This window comes from Pecten maximus, chromosome 7 (genome assembly GCF_902652985.1).
Source record: "Pecten maximus chromosome 7, xPecMax1.1, whole genome shotgun sequence".
Classification (NCBI taxonomy): domain Eukaryota; kingdom Metazoa; phylum Mollusca; class Bivalvia; order Pectinida; family Pectinidae; genus Pecten; species Pecten maximus.
In genome coordinates this window covers 29,474,186-29,492,779 of record NC_047021.1, presented here as the reverse complement: position 1 = coordinate 29,492,779, position 18,594 = coordinate 29,474,186, and the positions used below count along the sequence as shown (strand labels likewise).

The 18,594-nt window shown below is 35.6% G+C and overlaps 1 protein-coding gene across 6 annotated transcripts; it reads left to right on the top strand.

Moving 5' to 3' along the window:
• Positions 1–33: 33 nt before the first annotated feature.
• LOC117330510 (constitutive coactivator of PPAR-gamma-like protein 1) lies at positions 34–16,963 on the top strand. Of its 6 annotated transcripts, none has more exons than XM_033888863.1 (18): positions 34–893; positions 1,794–1,882; positions 2,335–2,429; positions 2,604–2,710; positions 2,882–2,940; positions 3,272–3,380; positions 3,939–4,021; positions 5,265–5,405; positions 5,538–5,688; positions 6,192–6,456; positions 7,720–7,828; positions 8,197–8,403; positions 8,763–9,042; positions 9,995–10,009; positions 10,866–11,055; positions 11,188–11,497; positions 11,746–11,885; positions 12,175–16,963. In XM_033888863.1, the coding sequence occupies exons 1-18, from the start codon at positions 176–178 to the stop codon at positions 12,383–12,385; spliced, it is 3,279 nt and encodes a 1,092-aa protein (XP_033744754.1). In that variant the 5' UTR covers positions 34–175; the 3' UTR covers positions 12,386–16,963. The 6 variants fall into 6 exon arrangements, with proteins under 6 accessions (XP_033744754.1, XP_033744753.1, XP_033744750.1 ...); XM_033888862.1 differs by having other exon boundaries at positions 5,262–5,405; XM_033888859.1 differs by having other exon boundaries at positions 3,939–4,051.
• The last annotated feature ends 1,631 nt before the right edge of the window (positions 16,964–18,594 follow it).

Here is an 18,594-nt window from a genome sequence, read left to right as displayed (position 1 = left end):
GCTACCAACTCACGCATGACATCTGACGTCCGCAAGCCGCATTTGGGAGCACATGGCCGAACTGTAGGTCACATCTCTTCTTTTCTTCCACAGATGTGTTCTTCTTAAAACATATTTCCTTCATCATTCGGTATATAATGATCTAAACAAGTCTTTCTTATATAAAACTGTCAAAATGGGTATCAAATATCTGCAAGAATACATAGAAACGCACTGTTCAAGTGCATGTGTCTCGGTGGATTTGCTGAAAATTGCTAAAGGTTTTGTCCCGAAAAGGCGTGGCCGCTATGCCGGATCTGGCAGATTCTGCTTAGTTGTAGATGCTGAGAGTTGTCTGGATCGCCTTTACGGTGGCTTCTATTCGGACTGGGTCTGTGGAGGGCAATGGAACCGAGTGACAGCGTTCCTGAACAGTCTCGTGCAGGCCTGTCAGTCTGCAAACATGGAACTGGTTGTGTTTTTCAATGGTGCATTGGAGAGTCAAAAACTTTCAGAGTGGTTCAGCGATCAAGTCGGCCAGAAGAACAAAGTTGAATCTGTTTTTAGACATGTTGACCGTCAGGGAAAACCTCCCCCAAAGGTGTGGTGGACCCCGCCAGTGTTTTTGACAGGTACACTGAGAATGGCCCTCAGAGAGCTGGGAGTGGGCGTTGCCTGTTCCATGGATGACCATGCCCAAGAGGTCATTGGCTACTGCAGAGAACACGGTCTTCAAGGCATCATAGCACAGAATGCAGTCTACACAATATTTGACCCACCTCGATACTTCTCATCACATAATTTGAAGTTGACATACAAAGGTTCCCTAGAAACCAAAGAATACATTATGGACGAGATTGCCAAATGTCTTGACCTGAACCCTAACCGATTCTGCATCTTTGCAGCAATGCTAGGTGAGATATAGCTTGTAATGCAAATATTCTAATGAACGTCCCCTACTTTGAATAAATATTTTAGTAGTTCCTACATGGGAGGTGTTGCCTTCATCAACCATCATTCAGTGAATTTTAACAATACAAACATTAATGACATGCTAAAACAGTCAATTTTGATCTGGTATGAAAAAATCACATTTTGACACCTGACCGGAACTCAGGGATATAGTGTCCATGTAGCTGTTTCATGTAGTATTCCTTAATAAGACGTACATTTTTCAAAGGTATCCTTGTGACCACAAAGTCTGACCATAGCCATTGAGAATGTCCCAAATTTATCACTAGCTCAAATATTTGATGACCAATGTCAAAAATAGAAGAAAAAAAGTAAGAACATGTCATAATGTTTACAATTAAAAAGAACTAAAGATGTTTCATGCAGGGCTTTCAGTAATGACCCCTGAAATTAGCTATTTCAAAACATACTCCGGTAGGTCAAATGAAAGCCCTGCTTGATTTCACACATCTCAAAACTTTAAGTCTATACAATTTTAACAGGATATGTTCTACTTTGAACAGAATGAGGTTATCTAGATTCTTTTCTTGGCCAGAATTCAAGTATTTCAAACTTTTTAAGATCACAGGTCAAAGCTAGTGGCTATAATGGTTGAAGACAGTGTTATCCAAACATTCCTGGCTCAATAAATAACTACCTATTGTTTAAAAAAAAAAAAAGAAGAAAATCTTAAAACTGAATATTTCTCCATACTGCTGGTTTTTACTAAAGACAATATCTTGTTGACATGAAAACATCTGAAAGTTTTTAAAATAAGAAGTCTTCATTCCTCCATTTGAAAATTGTTGAAGATCTTCCTAGGTAAATGCACTATTTATATGCAACATGTGTTGGATTTACAGGTAACCACATACTCCCAGATGAAGATCTTTATGATTTCTACAGAGAACAAATTGCAAGACAGAGCCAAGAAACTGGCAAGTCTCTTAAGGTATGCAGTATCTATGATAGCATTGTCAGGTGTGAAATGAATAATAAATAAACAATTTAAGACGCTTTTGAGAAGATTAGTTTATTGCTCTTTAGTCTTTAAAGTTGTTCACTATTATGCGATTTTCACGAGTGGAGGGATATAAATTGTAATGTTATGTCTTTGGTCTTCATCAATAACATGAGGGAATATCTCTTTCTAGGTTTTAAGGGTAGTGTGTGTGTGTGTGTGTGTGTGTTTAAGGTCAGATGTTAAGATCACTTCAATGCTATGAATAGAATTTTTTTTTTTCACTTGAGTTCAAGTGGGCCAACCAGTCTTAAGTTTGATACATTGCATCCTTAGCATGACTGTTTGAGATTTGATTAGGTCCAGATGACAGTTATTTGATCAGCAGGATTTGTATTGTTACCTTGATACCTTGTTAAAAGCAACTTTATATCTCTTCGTAGCTTAATCCTGAATCAGCCATAAAATGTGCAGTGGATTTTGTGAGAAGCTTGCCAACAGTAGACAACCTGGACAGCATTGGGGAAATGATCTTCAGGTAAATTCAGGGGACATATCCTGTGAATTTGATTTGATTGTAATTGTTTTATATCGGTTTGAAGCTGAAAACTCTTGGTGGTTGATTGTAATTGTTTTATGAGTTTGAAGCTAACAACTCTCCCATTCAAATGGACCCTTGACTTCATTAAAATAATGTTTTATTTTGTTGTAGAAACTACAAGTCCAATAAGCGTGAACTGATTGCCAAATTCAGACAGTGTGTACAGTATTATCTCAATGGGACACAAGATGGTTTCCTCAAGTACAGACCTAACATGAGTAGGTTATCATTTCTTAATCCTATATTGAATATTTCTTAATGTAATTCAACTCATCAATCTCTTGTCATTTAAAGTGTTAAGGTGAATTATATATATTTCATCTTAAAATGATTAGCAAAAGAACAAGTTAAGTTAAAATAATTCAATTATGCCTTCTAAATTTACATAGTGCCAGGAGGTGGTCCACAAGGAAATTACTCCATGCATTTCATGCAGAACCGACAACAGGTAAGTTATCAAGGATTTCCGTTCTAAATGTGTATTTAATCATTTGTAATGGATTACTTTCCACTAAAACCATCTCTTTCTGTTAGAACAATGTCATGGTCATTCAAAACATGCTCATGTTTACAATGCCTCTAAACATTTCTGTATGAATAATTTGTTCATTCTAATTATATGATAATATAATATTTGTGACAGTTAACTTGGTTTTAAAGAAAAAAGTTATTGTATTAATTCAAGTAAAGTTCTAAAAGATATAAAAAGTGTTTGTAGTCATAACAACAATTTTGCTTCATGCTAGCTATAGAAAGTAATAAGCATTTATTTTCCACAGTCAAATGGATCTGGTTTTGCTGGAGATTCAAGTGGACCAGCACCACAGATAGTTGTAGATCCACCAACACAAAATGCTGCTGTCGGCAACTTTGTTCCACCTTCAGGAGGTAGGTTTTTCATTGGTGTTTTTCACCGACATCATGTATACATGCCATAAATTTCAGAGATGTTAAGGAATGTTATTTGAAGTTTTGAAATGTCACTCGATAGTTGAAAACAGCAGATGTTCTGGTGTATGGAATCCCAGAAATGTTTTAATCTCCTAACTACATGCAAGTGTCAAGATTTGTAAATGAATGTCTGTAAAGGAAGAAAATATTTTCTAGTTTCTTTGCAGCAAAACTGATTATTTAAAAAAATACTTTATAGCTATAGATTATAAATGTTTTTGATTGAAGCCATTGTTTACAAAGAAAGAAATTATAGTAGTGAAATTTTGATTGGTTCATCTAATGACATATTTGATTGGTTCTTTTAATGACATATTTGATTGGTTCTTCTAATGACATATTTGATTGGTTCTAATTACATATTTGATTGGTCCTTTTAATGCCATATTTGATTGGTCCTTTTAATGCCATATTTGATTGGTTCTTCTAATGACATATTTGATTGGTTCTTCTAATGACATAAGCCATACAAGTATCTATACTATTTCTTTGTAGATGGCAAACAAGAGATGTTGGCAGCCACCTCATCTTCATCCTCATCCAGCAGTGGCTCCAGTCCTAACAGGAACAGTCCAGAGGCAAGCTGGGGCATGAAATTCTCCTCACAGGTTGGCACTCTCTGCCTTCTGTTGTATATTTGTAACATTGGCAGTGTGCTAGCAACCACTCTAAGGGATTTTGCAGTGTTTAGAGGGTAAAATGACCTGCTTCCAATTCAAAATTTACCATGTATTGTCCTGATTTCAATTAAAGAATCTCCAAATACCTAATCATGTCATCAAAATTGACATTTTAAATTATGTTGACTTGGACAATTAAGTGAGAAGTATTTTCAATTATTTCAATAAACCATCAGACTTTTGTTATCGAAGACAATTTTTTTATTCATCCATCTTTGAAAAATTCTTTTGGTGTTAAGTAGGTATATACTGATGGTATTTTTTCTAATTCAAACAAAATCTATGGTTATATTTCTCCTAAGGTCATTTTCCTGAAAGAGCTGGCAAAACCCCTGACTTCTCTTTGTGATCAATGAACATCTTGCACCTCCTCTTTGTGATCAATGAACATCTTGCACCTCTACAAGAAAAATCCTTTTCAAACAAACATTTTAGTTGTAAACAAATTTTTCATAGCAGTAACATCTTGTGCAACCTAATTTGGATATTCTGGAAGTTTAAGTGCAAGCTTTTTTCATGATCCTTGACACACCTGCATGGTATTTCATACATTTCAATACATACATTCATGTAATCCTGAAACTGTCATTTAATGCATGAGATATTTGGGAATGTTAACAGCAAAATAGATTTGATTGGTGTAGTAGAAGTCCCATTTACTGATGACCTTTTATCAAAATAATACCTTAAGAGTAGGGTAATAATATTTATTTGATTTATTGAATTTTTGAAATAATTTTTCCCAAAAAACCGCTAACAACACACTAGACAATCTTGTCTCCTTCTGCAAAGTATTTGTGATTAAATCGGTCGTGAGAAATCAAAATTATAACAATGTTGCATTTGAACATGTTGCAAAGAGATTGATAATGCACATCTGGTGATATTGTAATTTTTTCCTTTTTTGATGGTCACCACTGAAGGAGGACAGAGCCCTATTTCAAACCAACCTATCTGCATGCTGATTAGCCAAGACATGCAATTGAATTTATTGGCTGGCGTTTTTATGTTCACCAAGAAACTACTCTCATTTACCAGTCGTGATTTTCTCCATTTGAACTGAAATCAAGATGAAAGTCATGACAAAGTTTTTGGGAATATTTTGCCAGAAATATTGATGATTTATGTCTACTTTTAGCAGATGACTAATATTAAGCCAGCGGCTAAAGGACAGAAGCCCGATTCCAAACTCCCCAAGATTTCACCTGAGATTATGCGAATTGCCAGTGAGCGTCATCAGAAGGGGCTGATGACTCCATGGGTGTACCAGCTTTTGTCACAGGTATGAAGGCTTTCAAATCTTAGGGTAGATTGGGTTATGGTAAAATGTATGTTTCAATTTCCTCCTGAAAAATTTTTCTTTTTTGTATATGCATTAAAAGGTTTTTTCATAGCGAGATATTTTCATTGAAAGGGAGAGGTGAAGTTCCCTGTTGCATTAGAGGATGAAGGAGACCGTGAACTCCCAACTGCCATTGAACTCTACCGACCAGTCCGCCAAACTGTCTATTCTGTTCTATTCAACCTCAACAAACTCAAAATTGACAACGAGAAACAGAACAAAGGTATATTCAATACAACTCGCCTTACTTCCTAGAAAATTGTTTAAATACAAATTTGTATTTTTGTGGAGGTAATTGAGTTGGGGCGTTTCTAGTTTGGTAAAATAATTACTTTCACACATGCTTGATTGACTTGTCTCCTTTTTCTTTTAATATGCTTGACATAAAAAAAATTATGATTTTCTTGATGCATTATAATATAGCATTGCCTGTTCATCGTAAACTTTTTTCATCCGGAGGTCTCTGACAGTTAACTGATCACTGTGAAACTTGGTACGCATAATAACCATTGGAAGGATGGGTCATACATATGTTATGCATGATTACTTGATATATTATTTATAATTAAACACTTCATATTGGATTCTCACCACCTACCACATACCTAAACCTCATTGGGGGACACATTATTTGCTATGTGGAATGAGCATATATTTTTCTTCCCACAGTACTCGTGTTTATAATTTAATTTGTGAAATGAAACAAAATTTCATTTTCTTTTACAGGTGAACTAGGCCCTAAAGCCTTTGAAGTACCGGTGAAAGAGTGGATTGTACGCCGTGGAGCAAACAGACCATCATTTGAATCAGTTGTAGCTGCTCCTGTGGACTGGAAAACACCCAGCATCGAGCGAATGTGGCTGGGAACTAAAGTGGATGACAAGTCCCGACGTATTCGGGCCTTCCTTACCTGTATGTTCAGTGCCAACAAACTGATGATAAACACCCAGTATGTTCCACAGCAGCTTCTCCTGCTCTGTTGTGTTCTCAGGTAGGAAATCAAAAATAGACTGCTGTGTGATGTCTTGTGAGAGGTATTTTGGGGAAGGGGACCCTCTGCTAAAATTTGAATAATTGGTTGGCATTTTTTCAGAAAAATCAGAAAATAGCGTAATGATTGTTTTGACAGTTTTTGTCATGTAGTGAGACTATGGTGTAATTTTTGCTGGCGGTGGCTGCTATTGTCAACCATCACAATAAGTGATTTTGCTAAATTTGACGCAATGCATCAATATGAAGACGTATCTATACATGTGTAATTTATACAGGGTGCTTCCTTACTATTACTAAAAAATACTGAAATTTTTGTGAATTTTTGAGTTTGCTTAAAACTTACTACTTACTATACTGGCAAAGGGACAGGCGAGACATATACTTACACTTCTTTTGTTTGACTGGTTTCCAATTCAAATTGCCATCATCATCATCGTTGTTAACATTCCAATGTGAAGATACAGTTTGCTTTGTCATTTTTGGTGGTGTGCATTTTGGATTGGGGTCAAATTGGGAAAACAGCCAATTTGAATTTGGAATGGTGTCATATTCCAGACCTTGCAGACACCTGTCAAAATCCCAGTATAATGATGTTGATAAGCTATAAAGGACATTTGTTCTCGGGCATTGTGTGTCTTAAGTACAATTCTTTGTTTGATATCTCTCTCATTTTACCAAATATCATTTTGTTAGTGCATAATAACCAATATTTGATTAAGAAACCAGATTTTGAAGCTCAAGACTATGAAACTATTTGCATCTAGTTATACCCCTAGCAAAGATGTTTGGAATCGGGGTGTCCTCAGTATTATTCCTTAATCTCTGCCATTTTTATGATACTTGGTACTCAATTAATGAATGTTGATTTGTACTTACAATTTATTTTTGACCTTAAAAATTTTCTTGTTGTAATCCCTCTGTAATTATTTCCATGTCCAAAAGTTTTGAGTAGGAAAGCTTCAGATTAAGACTAACTATTTATTTTAGTTTTAAATTATACTATGCAGAATTAGTAAACATGTTTTGGAAAATGTCACTTCACAGAAATTCATTCCTGTAACATTTCTTAGACATTCATTGCAGTAACATTTCACAGAAATTCATTTCTGTAATTTTTCTCGCGCATTCATTCATGTAATATTTCATAGACATTCATTGCAGTAACATTTCACAGAAATTCATTTCTGTAATATTTCTCACGCATTCATTCCTGTAACATTTCATAGACATTCATTCCTGTAACATTTTTGCTTATTTGCAGATACATTTTACAATATGGCAAGGTGCTAAGAAAACAGGAGCTAGATGCTTTTCTTGCTATGGCTGTATCCCCACGCTTGCATGATGTTCAAACCATGCAAGACCTCATGGTAATTATTTCATTTTCATTTGAAGTTATGACTTATTTCAATAATATAGATAACAGTATAAAGTATGAAAGATAGCTCAAATGTATGATGTATCATCGACTGTATAAATAGTTAATGGCCATAGAGCTTGTTTGGCCAGCCGTGACAGACTTTCAATGTTTGTATTAATGTTACCGCCAATCCAGATTCATAACAGAAAAGTCATAATTAAAAACAAAAATAATCAAACTGGTTTGTCCACTTATACAAAATGAAAGAGACCTGAAACATTAGTTAGTCAAACAATAAATAATGTATTATGAATCAATTTAATACGGTGCTATTAGATATTTTGACAGAATAGGGTTAATGAAGGTTTGTGTTTACAGTTACCGAGTGTTTCTCACCGCGGGGTTCAGCTGGCTGCCCTGTTTATGTCTGGTGTTGAGACTGCCGTGTTTGCCAATGATGTATGTGGATCACCTATACCCTGGAATGTGTGTGCACCTTGGCATTTCTTTGATGGCAAACTTTTCCACTACAAATTACTCAAGGCCAATGAAAACTTGCCATTGATAGACATCTGTGATGGGCAGGTAAGATAAACTTTTCCACTGCAAATTATCTAAAATCAAGAGCTTACCATATATGATTTACAAGTCTGATGTAGTAGTAGTACTTGTAATATTTTAAATACACTAAATTTATATAGTACATAATATACCCAGTTTTCAATACACAATATTAATATTGCATTAAATATGTAAAGAACTATTCTAGAGTTTCACGACTGACTTATTTGACCCTTTCATGAAATACATCTGGGAACTGTTGTTTGTGAACGAAACAATGACCAAGTCTTGGGTCAGTCTGTCTTGACTTTATGTATAAGGCGGTTTTGACTGAAGTTTTAATATCATGATTGATTAGGCTAAAATGGACCTTTCTCTCATAGATTGACCAGGTAAGGCAGGTTGAAAGGATGCGCCAGGCCATCATGGAAGACTTGAATGTAGAATTCCCTCGTCCACACCTATCCACTGCGGCCCTATACTCCCAGTATCCACAGGGTCCATACCAGCCATTTGGTTACCAGTCAGGAGGGCATGGCCCAGGTATACTTCCCCCTCCGTTCCCACGGGGTATGCGACCACCACAAGCACCTGGCATTCCTGCAGGCATGGGTGTACCTCAGGCACCTCCAAAGCCACCAGGCAGAGGCCGTGGTATTCTAGGTAAGTTCTGGCAATCCTCAATCCTCATTGATAGGGGATGATCGGTTCATGGGTTTGGTCAATTTATTTAGTCTTACAATTTAATTAAGAAAAATTTAAAAGATGCTGTTATATTTCCATTTCTTGAGTTTCATCATCAGGTTGTTCACTTGTTAGCTTCATTTTCATCAAACTTTCATTGTCTCTTATTTTTATACCATGATTGATCAACAATATCAAAAAACAAAAACAAAACTGTCATCTGTTCATTATTTTGAATTACACAATGCAGTTGAACTTCGTAAACTCTGAATTGAGTATGATCATGATCGTAAACTTTGAATTGAGTATGATCATGAAAACAGTTATTGGCCTAGTTAAGCTTAGTTTTAGCTGGTACTAAATTTAGTTATTATAGGTAGTCCACTGCTCTTTTCAGTTGTTAATATACAATGTCGGCCAATGTCTAACAGACATTGGTTACATATCAAAGCAATTTATTCATGATTTTGAAAATAAACACACTTTAGAAACCCTGATATTAGAGTTCTAAAACATCAGACACCTACCTCAACTGATTAAATCAGATGAAAAGAAAATGGAAGAAAAAATTCTGGAATGCTTACACCAAAATCATAGCTGAAGTTTGCACATAGTTAAGTATAAGTATATAGGATTCACAAAAACCATACTCTTATCTATATCTAAAGAATTCACCGAGAGAGAAAATAAGTTACTTTACCATTGTGACATCTCCTGAATACGGATTATGTGATAGTCAAGTTGTAAGTTTGACCAAACAACTATTTTCTACAAGTGAGATGTTTTCCTAGGGGTTGAGTTATCATGAGTTTGAGTTCACAAACTTTGATTGCACTATTTTCACGATATTTTTAATGCCACTGCTTGTATAGTCTTATTACAAAATGTGTTGATATTTCACGTTCTTTTCATTCTTTCACAATTTTTTCAGGACTCCAAAATAATGGTAAAATTGTTTTGTTGGCAATAAAGCGTGCCGTGAAAGAATTCACTCTAGTGAAATATAATTTCTACAACATGACACGTCTTACTTTTGTGTTTGTTACCTTCTGTTTTGTTGGTTTCGTGTTTACTTTGGTTTGATGTCTTTAGCATATTAATAACTGGATATGTATTTTCATCTTCATTAACCTTTCTTTTCTTTCCAACAATTTTGGACATTTTACTTTCATTAGTTTAATATAAAAATCATTTTACATGATAATTCTACAATAATGTTGTGCTTTGATTACCATCATTTTACATTGCAATTTTCTTCTCTTCTCTTTTCCTTTTTGAACTTGGATCCTGATAATATTCTTTCCTTTTATCAATCATGCATGTTCATGTATCAATTGAATTCTATTAGATAACTTTGGTCAGGGATTTTTGTTTAATGTCAACTTTTTTAGCTCGCCAATTCGAAGAATAGGGTGACCAATTTGGTCACAATGGCATTGTTAGCATCAGCATCTTTGTCCGCATTTGTAAAATTTTAATGCTAGTGTTGATATTTATTGATAAAATCATCATTATCTTTGGTAAAATGCTGATATTTGGCATGGGGGTCATCTAGAAATCAAATAGTTATGCAGAGTATTTAAAAAGATAACTCATTTGAATTTTTTAAACCTCATGTAAACTTCTGCCATTTAATGCATGCCCAAGTTTCCAGTTGAAACTTTTGGTGCAATTGATCTTTCCTTCATATCTTAATTTTGACTGAAATATTTTTCTTCTGATATTCTTCAAATAGGTGAGCTGTGCTGTTGAATTTCAGCTGATTGTTATTCAGTTGTCACTGGAAGAATTTTTGGTTTCAGGCCGTTCTCCCGTTGATACACGTGGGGGACAGTTGGAAATAGCTGGAGTGGTTGTTGGAAGCTGGGGACCAAACCTATCAGGAGGTCGTGGTAATGGTGGCAATGGTGGTGGTGGAAACAGCGGTCGAGGAGGACGTGGAATGGGCCCTAGAGTCATGGCTGTTGGCAGCCAACGAAGAGGCTACCCCAAGTATGTGTTCTATTGTTAGTTTTTTGAAATCTGAAAATATGTTAGATGTTTCTACTTAATGGACGTTATTAAAATCTTTCTATATACTTAGTACTTCATCATTTAACCTATTTTTACAATTTCACTTTTCAGTGGAGGAATGGGAATGCGCAATGACTTCAACATGAGAGGTGGAATGGGAATGCGAGGAGGAATGGGCATGCGTGGTGGAATGGGGATGAGGGGTGGAATGGGAATGAGAGGTGGCATGGGGATGCGTGGTGGGATGGGAATGCGTGGTGGCATGGGCTTGCGCCTTGGAATGGGGATGCGATCACCAATGGGCATGGGAGGACGTGGTGCTAGTATGATGTACCGTGGAGGAGGAGCTGGAATGAGTAGACCTTTCAGGGGAAGAATGGGGCCAGCATTCTATGGAGTTGGTCGAGGCATGAGGATGCCGGTATGTATAAAGGGAAATAACTCAATTTTATATATGAAAACATTAAGTCCAAACACAGTATTGATTCATATATACTGTTGTTACTATTCCTATGTATGTACATTGATATGATATAAAATTCTAATGTGCCGAATATAAATGCATTGTTGGTAAAAAAAATCTGATTTCTATAGAAGATAGTAAATTGTAGATAGAGTTTGGTCATGCCTTAAGGATATGTTGCATTATAAGAACTTGTCTATTTGTAGGATCGTGGGTACAGCAGAGGGCGAGGTGTTGTGAGAGGAGTAAGGCGGCCACAAGTTCAAGTTCGTCCAAGGCCATCAAAACAGAAATCAGGAAAGAGCTCTGTAGGCAAGGGTCGCGGAACCACTGTTGAAGCTATGAGGTGAGTTAAGATTGTGATTACATTGGACATTATCCATCTTGTTCTTCAGTTTTAAAATTTTATAGATTTTTCATCTCCCCTGATAGATCTTACTTACCTAAAGAGTTGATGTCAAGTTGAGGTGTAAATGAGGAGTTGTTCAAATGTATTTATTATCGTCTTGTTTAGATGGGTGCTTATATTTGGTATTTGAAAGATTTTTGTGTTTAAGTTAAAACAGTCTGTTTTTGAGAAACAAAAATGTCCCTTGTTGTAACATTTGAAAATATTTTTTTTATCTGATTTTCAGTGGTAAAAGCAATGCAATTGTGAATGGGGATGAGGAAGAGGAGGAAGAAGAAGATGAAGAGGAGGAAACTGAAGAACAATCAGGAGAAATGTTTGCAGATGCAGAAGAAGGCAATATTTCACCAATTGGAAAAGGAATAATTCAAGACGGCATTCACAGTCCTGATAGCGGTATCCATGGAGACAAGTCTGTCACGGATGTCACTGCCTAGACCACCTCAGGATAACCCTGACTTCCCAGAAAATAACCAACATGAGACTCTTCCTATTTTATTCTATAAAAATGGAGGTGGTGTTGCTATGGTACTATTTAAATCCAGCAAAAGCTTTATAAGGAACACATATTGTTATAGTCTTTCCAAAAGATGACACAGCAATGCCACTTCCAGCAAGCATGGTGCCGGGTAGGTTGAATCCAATCTCTAATATATTTTTCAGTTTTTCTATTGTTTTTGTTACTATTTTTCTCTTTATACATTGTTTATATAGATTGGCCAACCTACCCCCAAAATATTTTTGATGCAGCGTAGGACACCATAGAGATGATTTTTCATGGTGTCCTACCTTGCTGCCTCTACCTTCTCCCTTCTAGGAGCTCTTATCAGGCGTGTCTGCCGAGATGGATCAGTAGATCGCCTGATATATGCCTGGTGTACACACTTGTCATAAGGGATGGTTTTTATCTCTGTGTGTCGCTGCAAATCACCATGCCTGGCTCTGGCAGGGAGAACAACTTGATTTTGAAGGAACAAAAAATCACCAAGAACAAACTGAAAAATTTACTCGATATCTAAGTGATTTTTGCTCCTCCAAATTCAGGATTTATTGTTGAATTTCATGGTATTTCACCACTTTTGTGGTGCAAGTGCCTCGTTGCATTTATATATTGTCTGGCTGTCTTTTGACGCCGGTCCATAAGTTTGTCGAAGTTGTCTGATAGTGATTGCCAGTTAGTTGCAGACGAACAGACAGACCAATGGAAAGTCTGAACATGTAAGAAGGACACTGCAACAGGGAAACAAGCAGCTGAATGTGTGTCAAGTCATGGTTACAATGGAAGAAGTGGATTATTATTTTTGAATGCATTTTATACAGAGAAAAGTATTATTTTTGTACATTCATATTTGTTTTTTTGTACAACATGGACAGTAAGAGGTTTCTTGTGGAACAAATTGAGAGTAAAGGATGAGTATAAGATCATGTCAACTTAAAATTGGGCTCATACAAATTAAGAAGGATGTTTTGGGCCTATATGGCTCTGATCAGTCTCTCCTAGTCCTTGTTTCTAGCTTAATTGTTGCAAGTTTAAACAGACAAGTTGTCAACCTCGAAAAGTGGGGGAACAAATAAGGAAATTAAGGGTTGGGGGGTGTAAACGGATGTATTTAGTGAAAGATAGGGAATACCAATGTTTTATTCAAATGTTAGAATACCGATTCTGTCAGTGTTATATACAAGTGGTGACACAGTAAGGACATGGTTGCTCCCAAAGCTACCTTATATACAATTGTGAGATGATCACAGCCTACTTGTATACTTACATGGTTAACAAATTTGATTGTGTTTTGGGGAAAATTATTTTACGAGGTATAAATGATAACGGTCTGTTTATTTTTGCCATTGCACTTGTTTGTGCTGCTGTCACAATGTATTGTAAGTCGTGTATCCATCGTCCAGCTTGACGTTCAAAATTTCTTCGTAACCATACTGCTCACTCAATTTAACGAAAGACTGAAAGAAATAATAAAATACCAGAATGCTCTTTCAGTGTGCTTAAAAACTTGTTTTTCACATTTCGGCTGCAGGGGTCACAATATTGCATTCTGATATATCTTAAGTGGGTACATTTATGCAGTCTTAATGCTTTTGTTAAAGTTTTAAGTTTCGAGTTTCCAAAGCTTGTTCTATTTTTTCAGATATAAAGATTAAGCACTAGTTGATTGTAGACACTCAAAACTTCTTTCAAATATATGTATATAATTCAACTGAAATTATGTCCAATTTCTCCCTACTTTTTTCTCTGAATAGAAAATGCTAAAAAACGTAATTTTGCAGGTAGAGATCCTTTCCTTTGAATCTGTGATATTTGGTGTACATTGAGTTATATATATTGTACTTTAGTAAATGTTGAAAAGTGATTGGTCATTGTCAGCAGGCGGAAAGAAGATGAGCTATGGTGTATGACATTAAAAACATCTTCACCTAGCCGCTATTGTATGTACTCCAGAACCTACTGGGATTGGGATATGGGTGGATTTTAAGTTGCCAGGAACTCATAAAACATTCAGACTAGCTTGATTTGCCTGTTAACAGTTGAAGTATGGGACAGATTTCTGAAACGGATGTATAAGGAAATTGTTCACTTAAACTTAAAAGGATAAAAAAGTTTTCAGAGATATATTGAACCCTCCCTCCCCTCAGGTAGGCTGTTGGGCAGACTATCCCAATAGGAAGCTAGTCTGACACATTAACCTCCAATGATCTTGTGTAGATATCAGGGGAAGTAGGATGTTCGTAACGCAAATGGTGATTGGTGCTTAAGTAACCAATCAAAAACCATGTTATAGAATTGATGATAAAAGAATATTGATGCCATTTCTACCAAGAAAAAAAGGACCAGCCTGAGAATATCTTGTAGGTAGGAATTAAAATACCTTGACATGAACATACATTTGAATGTCATGTGAAGATCCCCTTGGGAAATTAGAAGAAAAAAAAATAATGAATTCACATGGACATTGATCTGAATGTCATGAGATAGGTCAACTTGAGAAAAAGCTATAGGTCACCACTGGGTGTTAAAGAAATGATTTTCAGACACCCTTTCGACAAAAATCTTAATTATTGGACCGACTCATTGGGTCAGGACCAGCCTAGAAGACAGAGAAACAAAATAAACGATGCCTCTTCAGTAATGTATTTGACTAATAGTTCAAGAAGTTTCAACCTAGAATGGTAATAAAATATACATGTGTATGTTATTTTGCTGTGATATATACATGTATATGGGCTAACAGAGGCGCGAGTCAGACATTCTATTTCTGACAAAATGATAGAAAGCCAAAAACAGCAGGTTTCTAGTAGGACTTAAAGACCAGTGTGAAGCAAGTTGGTTTGCTGTTCAATTCTCCATTAACAACAAAGCCTGGGTGATCACATGGTCTTTCGTTTTGATTCCAGAATTGACAAAATGGAAGAATAGCTCCATATGGAGTAATGACTTGGAAATCAAGTCTTGTAAAAACAATTCATAGGGACACTTTTTGAAACAAAAAGAAAATGGAAAATCATTTGTCCCGCATGATTGATTGTAATGTATTAATTTTTTCTTATTATTCTTATTAAATAGAATTAAATGAAATTATACACATATTATCAGACTGTATTAAAATGCTATTATTAACTGTGGTGAATTAGATCAATTTAGTAGTAATTGTGAAAAATGCTTGTATTGCATATACATTTTGATGTAAGAAGCTGGTAATTCGGAGCACAAAACTAATTGGGGGTGTAACGATGTAACAAAAAAGTTAACTGGTAGAAATGGGATCGTCATATATTTGGTAGATATTAAGGAATATTTTCCAATTAGAATTTAATGTCTTTGTTTTTATATTTGAAATCAGGATCATAGTAAAATTCTCTCTTTGATTTTGTTTAAAAAAAAAACGGGGGCTCTCAATTACTTGCTTCACTAAATATATAAATACAATTTCGTTTGTGTGTTGAAATACTGATTAGCCTTTGAAGCTTGCTTTGTTTTTTAATCCAATAAGATGTTAAGGAAGCGACGTCATTGCACAAATTAATCCCTATGATATATGGGTTGTAAACAGAATTTTCTGTCACTTAGTCAATATATACTTCTTTTTTTTTACTTTTACCTTTTGTATTCACCTCAATTTTTCATTGAATTATTATCCATGGTTGTTTCCTATTGCCCCAGTTTGAAAATGTTTATAAATATTTTCAAATTTTATTTCTTCAGAGTGGCTTTTGTGGTTCAACCTTGTGAGATATAATCAATTTAAATGAAATTTTCTGTCTTTGTAGGCCGTTTTACACTAGTACTAAACAAATGCATGGGAATTGTTTAACATGGTGAAATTTTCTAGCACAGAAAATTTAAAAAAAAAATAACTAAAAAAAAACACAAATAGTGCAGTTTTAGAAAGAATGTGAAATGTTTCCATTATATATAAATATATTGGGTGCATTATTTAAATATATAAAAGGATGATTTTAAGACATTGGTTTTCTGCTTCTAGCACAAGTAAGTCCAGAAATTGCTTGCATCTTATTGTACTTATAAGCAATGTTTATGAATATAGTAATTCTTGTTTTTTCTGAAGGCTAACTAAATGGCCTTTTTATTATGTATGGATACATTTTGACTATTTTTCAGCATGTTAGATAGATAAGAAAACTCTGGAGATGTAACCCTGTAATGTATTATAGATAAAATGTACCCCAGCTTATGTTGATCAACAGGACTGGCAACATGTTCACCACAAACATGGTAAGCCAAACTTCATAAGCTAATAGGGTTATCGTAATGAAACAGGTTATCAGTGTTTATGATATATATTATATAGAAGCCATACAATATGGGGAATATTTTGGGTATATACTAAGGAAAGCTAAATAGGATGGTTTCCACTTCTGCCCCTGGTGGTTTCCTGATTTGTGGAGGAAAGACAGTGAGGCTGTTGAAGGATGGAATAGCCCAGGCATTATTGACAATGGTATGGACTGTCATGTTTTTTTCAAGTAAATGTTGTTTTTGTGGATATGCATTGTTGTTGTTTTTAACCAAAACTTGTTTAAAACCTTTATCAAATACAGGGCAGAAAAGCTTTTCATCATTTTACTCCATGATTTCATCTTGTCTGTAAACAACCAGTTGCTGCTCCTGAACTGATGATGATTTTAAGACTGGTGCCATTTGCGAGTCATAGTCGCAGTTGGTGGCAACTTCAATTTGACACAAGATCCAGAAATCTGGTTCATGTCGTATGCAATATGGCTGTCTTGACCAAAGATCCTAACTGAAATCTGGTGCATGCCACTAACAAGATGGCCATTGAACACATGATTTTAATAGAAATTCTGATCCATGTCGCATGCAAGACTTGGAAATCGTCATACCCAGACAAGAATTCATTGATATGTTGTGTCCATTATTTTTAGCTGAAATTTAGTCATGTCCACATTCAATATGGCCAGCATCTTGAAAGTCTTGTCATCTCTTCTGATCAAAATTTGAAATGAAATGCGACGCTATTTAGAATACAAAACATTTTTGTTAAACTACTGTTGTAATGTTCTGAAGATTTTCACTGGAAGTTCATATTTCTAAGGTCCAAAGTTTGTTTTAATTGCAAAAAGGGCCATGTGACATCTTGGAAAGTATGGAAACCAATGCTACATTCGCGTGCAATGTTGGAAAAAAATTGTTATGCTACAATTTGAATGACAGGCTACTTAGTGGGCAGACCATTATCCAAAGCTGGTCCATAAGTTTTAGTGTTTGCCCAGGGTTGATACATAACGGAGCCTTTAAAATGGTAATGGAGTTTAATGTGGCCAGGTTGAACGTCTTCGGCCACAGGTTTGACATGTTTCATAATGACTCAAAATGAAAAATAACCCCAGGGTCCTACCCCTTGATCACTTACTGCCAACAATAAGTGATCTAGGGGTCGGACCCAGGGGTTCCTAGGAACGTGTCAAGTCCCTGTGTTTTGGCAGTTTGTTTCAGCGAGTTAGCACTGAAAGTAAGCTTTGGTTCTGCACTATCACGAGGAGACAAACACAAATATAACACAGCAACCCATTAATTTAATCACAAACTACACAAATGTAACACCAATGGAGCATCAGCGCTTAAGTTTCTGTAAAATGTCCATTCCTCATCTGTGCTTATGCTTCTGTAAACATGACCCAGTAGCTGTTGAGCGCAGTAGGTATTTAGGTATTGGAACTGCTAACCTCGGTGAAGTGCGATTCATTCCTATTTCGACTAGAGAACCAAACCTAATGTTTTGTAGATCTGTAATCTAGTCAATTTTTAGCAGGGATTTCCCTGTGCTTGCATGAAATGTCCAATCTATGTAATTGTTTACATAAGAAACAGAATGCCATAGTGGATTTACGGCTACCATTTAAATTATTGTATATCGGAGTGTATTTATTGACATTAATACTTGAAGTATATCGGCACAAAGTGCGTAAGGGTGAGAATTGTAATATTAAATGCATACTGGGTATTGCTTTATGTCTCCTTCTGGCCCATAGCTAAAAATAGTAATCTTGACCTTGACCTAAAAACCCTGACTTGAATTTGTCAAAGATATTCTGGTCCTTTATCATTTGTAAAGTTTAATCAAAATCCACTGAAGCTACTAGAGCACCCAACAAA